Source organism: Amaranthus tricolor, chromosome 12 (genome assembly GCF_026212465.1).
Source record: "Amaranthus tricolor cultivar Red isolate AtriRed21 chromosome 12, ASM2621246v1, whole genome shotgun sequence".
NCBI classification, from domain to species: domain Eukaryota; kingdom Viridiplantae; phylum Streptophyta; class Magnoliopsida; order Caryophyllales; family Amaranthaceae; genus Amaranthus; species Amaranthus tricolor.
In genome coordinates this window covers 11,881,848-11,886,788 of record NC_080058.1, presented here as the reverse complement: position 1 = coordinate 11,886,788, position 4,941 = coordinate 11,881,848, and the positions used below count along the sequence as shown (strand labels likewise).

At 30.4% G+C, this 4,941-nt stretch overlaps 1 protein-coding gene across 1 annotated transcript; it reads right to left on the bottom strand.

Moving 5' to 3' along the window:
* Positions 1–3,757: 3,757 nt before the first annotated feature.
* On the bottom strand, positions 3,758–4,684 carry LOC130828572 (uncharacterized). The gene is made up of 3 exons (XM_057694537.1): positions 4,374–4,684; positions 3,945–4,261; positions 3,758–3,831 (listed from the first exon to the last, which is right to left on the bottom strand). Exons 1-3 carry the CDS (start codon positions 4,682–4,684, stop codon positions 3,758–3,760), a joined length of 702 nt encoding a protein of 233 aa, XP_057550520.1.
* Between the last annotated feature and the right edge of the window lie 257 nt (positions 4,685–4,941).

Genomic DNA, 4,941 nt, shown 5'->3' with positions numbered 1-4,941 from the left:
TGTCTGAAATAAGTTGACATTTAATCTGATGTATGTAGGCAATAAGTGTGTTGTAAGTTGTCATTAAGTCTAATAAATATAAAAAAAATAATAATAAAATAAAAAGATATATAAAATAAAAACCCAAAAACCCCTCTCTTTTTCCTTATTCGTGCACCATTCTTTCTCCTTCATTTGAACACATCAAAACCCAAGAACCAAGAGCATCTTCTTCCTTCTAGCCATTTTCAGAGAAAATGGCTGATTTCTTGCTTGGAATCTGCTACAATTGATTAATCTTCTTCCTCATTCAATCCATTGATTTTCGAGTGCAATCCTTGTTATCTTGATATGAAGTTTCAAAGAATTCAGCCCTAGCACAGCATCCTCCTTTGAAGCTTTCCTTCGAAAAACAGCAATGGCGGGATTCGCACCTTCTTCCTCTTCTTCTTCTTCCAAAAATTTTGAAATCTAGGGCATAAACCCTTTCCTTTTTCGCACAGTACGGCAAAGCAAGCCTTAGTCATCTTCTACATTTGGTTTTCGCAAGAGACATCGCAAATCTTGCTTGCCTTCGTTTCATTGAACGAATCAATGGGTTTCCCTTTCGATTGTTTGTGTCAAATTAAGGTTCGAATCCTCTTAATTTTTTTATGTGTTATTGTTTTGATTTCTTCTCCTTATTCATTCTGATTTTTCCTTTCAAGAATCAAGCCATGGCCTTCACAAACCTAATCTTTCTGAGAAACAAGATGGTGGTGGTCATTCTTCTTTCCTCTGACTAATTCTTCAAGCAAACAATAGCAAGCTTCTTGTTCTTGGTCTCTAGAACCGAAAATCAAGGGTACAATATATAACTTAATTCTTATGCCCCTTAATATTTATTCTTTGAAATTGCAGTAAGATCTCTTACTTTTGCACTACATCAATATTTTGTTGCTAATCATCAAGTATCAACACTAACGTAAGATTATTAGTGGATGTTGAGTTTGAATGTATATATTGTTGTTTAATTGGAAATACTTGTCAAATTAGGGGAAATATGAGTCTTTATGAGTATGGTCAATTACGGGCTTGGATGACCACTTTTGTGCTTGATAAAATGTATAAATGGAAGCTTTTGGGTGTGGTGAGCATGAGAGGTTGAACAATCTAGATTTGGTCATAAACTTTATTTACAGACTTAGGCATAAGAGAAGCCGATTGCAAAAACAAATGCAGTTGTCAAGCAAAGTACTCCCTGCCTCCGCTATTGCAGCTTCTGAGTAAATATATTCTCATTACTTTCTTAATTGCACAGCTTGGAATATCATTTCAACAACTAGAGAAATTCTTTCTTAATTCACAGAAGAAGACTTCACTACAAAATTACAATCAATTTTAATACAGAGCTTTGTTTTCTGATAAATAAGAACAAGTTGAATGGAAGAGAAAAAAATTAAGTTTGTAGATGAGATTAAAAAAATGAGTAAGATCATTGCCAAACAAAGAAAGAGTCCAAAATCAATGGGCTTACACAAAATGAAACATGCACATGCAAATTGACAGGGAAGAAGGAAGGAATACAAATGATCATGGATCGAGTATGGGTCAGGTTCAATCGGACTCAGACCTAGACCTATTGGTGGACCCATATACGAACTTGGATCCGCACCCTGACCTGCCATGTCAAATGAGTCTAGGGTACTAAACGAATTTTAAATGAGTCTTTATTTAATTATTTATACTTAATCTTTTTTACGTTTTAAAGATATTATTTGTCATAAAACTAAGTATTTGGGTTGTATACAAGTCTAAGACCAAATAAATTAAAAATAAGTTTAAAATGAATTTAAAATTAATTTTGGGTTCTATAATAGGTTAGGCTTAGAGCAAGTTTGAGGACAATGAAACGAGTCTAGTAAGTCTGGGTCTAACATGGGTCCAAGGAGGTATGCGTTGTGTCTGGGTCGGGAGACTCTAGATCCAAACCAAGGCGCATTTAATTTTTTAAGACCCGAATTTGCTGAGAATCAGTAAATTAAACCCAACCCATAAAAATGGGGTGGATCCAATAAGGACTTAGACCCATGATCATACAAGAGAGTATTAGCCAATATGTATGTGTCAGTATGTGTCAATAATTGGTTAAGACAAATAGTCAGATGAGTCCCACAATGAGACCATTTTTGTTAGGTTGGCTCAATATATATTTATGATCTCAAATCGATCACCTATAACTTTAAGGTGATCACTTGCAATTTTAAAATAATCACTAATAACCGTAAACTGAAGTCTTAAAGTACTCAATTAGAGAATTGAGCTAATTATATAGGTCGGTCTCACCTATACAAGATTCATTGAATAGAAAAAGCAGCAAATGGAGTATTGAATAACAACAACCATGCTAATCCAATTTGAAACAAATTTCACAATTTAAAGAGTTTATTGAAAATGTTGTTCTGATTTTGAAGTTTCAAAAGAGTGGGCATTCATATTCATTTATGGAGTAATATTTTTTATTAATCTTTTGCTTATACTCAAGTCTCAAGATGTGAAGATTTATTAGGAAAAACTTTACTTAATTAGAACAGAGACAATCTAATTCCATTTCACAAATTCTTAACTTTGACGATTTTATGGTAAGAGTATCTCTATTGATCTGATCATAAAGATTTAGTGAGTTACGTGATTACTTAGAATTTCAAAGTGATCAATTAAAAAAAATACCCTAATTATATAGATCTATCTCATGGTGGTACGGTCTTATACAAAATGACTTATTTCCATTTTGCCAGATTCGGTACTAATAATTGCTCACATGTGCTCTAGGTCTCGTGCAATCTTTTTAATTACTTCCTCAAAACATACAGTATGCGATTGTGATTATCCTTTTACATTTATATTTTCGCGAATAATACTAATCTTTTTGTTAATAAAAATACAAAAGTTAATAAAAATACAGCATTGATTAAATGTTAAAAACCGTATATTTATCATAAACTTTTATTGTAAACTTTTATTATTCCAACTAATATTTTTATTTATAAACTAACTTACATTTTAATTTTTTTATATTTATGATTTTTTTAATCGTAACTAACATGGAAACGCCAATACCATTTAGGTAACAATGTTCTTAGGTAAATTAAACCTAAAATCGGAGAATTCATGGTTAATCGAAATTTGGGATTATTGTAGGAAAATCAATAATAGGATGAATTATTCTAAGTAATTTTTCCATATATTTATATTTTATGTAATTAATATCTTATATATACAATTAAAAGAGAATTTAAGACAGACACAAAAGAAAAGTTATTATAAGCGTAAACAAAAATCACAAGTTAATATGTCATGTTTACAGAGCACAAAAGAGAACTTAGGGTGGAAATATTGATGAGAAGTTTGTGAAACCTGTGAATTTGGGAGAAGAGTAAATTATTCCCACATAATACAAATTATTCCCACATAACTCACATAACTTAGACGAGTAAATTTCTCAATTTCCTAAAATATATGATTACAAAAGATAACTTCCTTTAAAATAAAAATTATATATTATATTTACATAATACAAATGCGTTACTTAATAGTAAAAATATTAATTATAAAGTTGCAATATCCGAGTGATTCCCTTCTGAAGACGCTAATATCAATTAGTTCTAAACTTAGGACGAACCATAATTACGCCCGGCGTGTCTTCTTTGAATTGATAACTACAATATCAAGTTTATACTTTAATATTAGAATTTTAAAAGAATGCAAAAATAAGCGTAAAATCATAAGCCAATAGGATTTACCCTTTATCAGTAAGGAAGGTCCTCACAGCCGTCGGAAGCTTAGCCACTCCATGACTATGTTTTCCTATACCTAAAAGTTAAAAAATTAAAAAATTAGTCCCACTTTATAATAGTGTTATTATAGATTATTGATTCATTTAGTTAACATTCAACTCTAAATTAAAGGTGAAAATAAATAGATACCCGTAATAACTTTCAACCAAATTGGTTCTTTATTAGAATCCGAGGATAAAGTAAGTATTATTTCCAAGTTGGTTTCAATTAAAATGAGACGTTTTCTCGTTTCTTCAATTGCTTCAAAAGGATGAAGACCATGCAAGTCGATCTTCATCATTCCATTGTTTTTGTTTTTTATTTGGAAGATGTTGTTCGCAGCCTCTGCATGGAGTTTATGAACAGCTTGCCATGCTGCTTTACTTTTTTGACAAAGTTGCTTTGCCAAACTGTAATCACCTCTCGAGGAAGCATTTGTAAAACTTTGAGACAGATATTTTGCTATGCTGTTTAAACAAGTTAAAAGTATTATTAAATTAAATTATATAACTAATTAAGATTAGATTATTCTAAATTTTTCGAAAATAGAATTTAAAAGTATATAAAAAAAACACAAACCTGGTCATTTCAAATGCTTTTTTTCTGAATCTTAAATACACTTCATCATTTTCTGATAAGGACGACTTTTTTAGATTGTTATCATTAACATTATTGTTCACTATTGAAAGTTGATTGAGACTTTCAATAACTTGTTCAAATATAGTTTTCAAATCGTCATTATTAATTTTAAAAGTTGAGTGATCGTTTTTTGTTCGAATAAAATCTTGAAGAAGATCATAAATATTAAGCTCCATAACTTGAATTGTTTGATTGTTGATCGTAGAAAAAATCCAACAATATTGTTCAGCGAAATAAATGTATGAAGCCATGGTGTTTTTTTACAAATACAAAGTGTAGTATTGTTTCAAAGAAAATGCCGAAAGAAAAAAATCAGAATAAATGTTGAAATGAGAGTAAATGAAAGTATTGTCTAAAAAGATGCAGGAACTCAAATGTAGCGGTTGCACCATATATATAATATTTTTAGTCCAAGCCCAATCCTATTTTTGCTAATTAGTTCCTTTTTAAGCGTAGATTAATCTAATAAAATATATTTTTAATATTTTAACTGTACCCAAAATCTCGG

What these genes read in the sequence shown, in the direction of transcription:
- LOC130828572 (XM_057694537.1), bottom strand. Translation starts at nt 4,684, where the DNA reads ATGGCTTCATACATTTATTTCGCTGAACAATATTGTTGGATTTTTTCT. An exon ending in AAAGCATTTGAAATGACCAG is followed by an intron (nt 4,262 to 4,373) that starts GTTTGTGTTTTT and finishes TTGTTTAAACAG; the next exon opens with CATAGCAAAATATCTGTCTC. An exon ending in TTGGTTGAAAGTTATTACGG is followed by an intron (nt 3,832 to 3,944) that starts GTATCTATTTAT and finishes TTTAACTTTTAG; the next exon opens with GTATAGGAAAACATAGTCAT.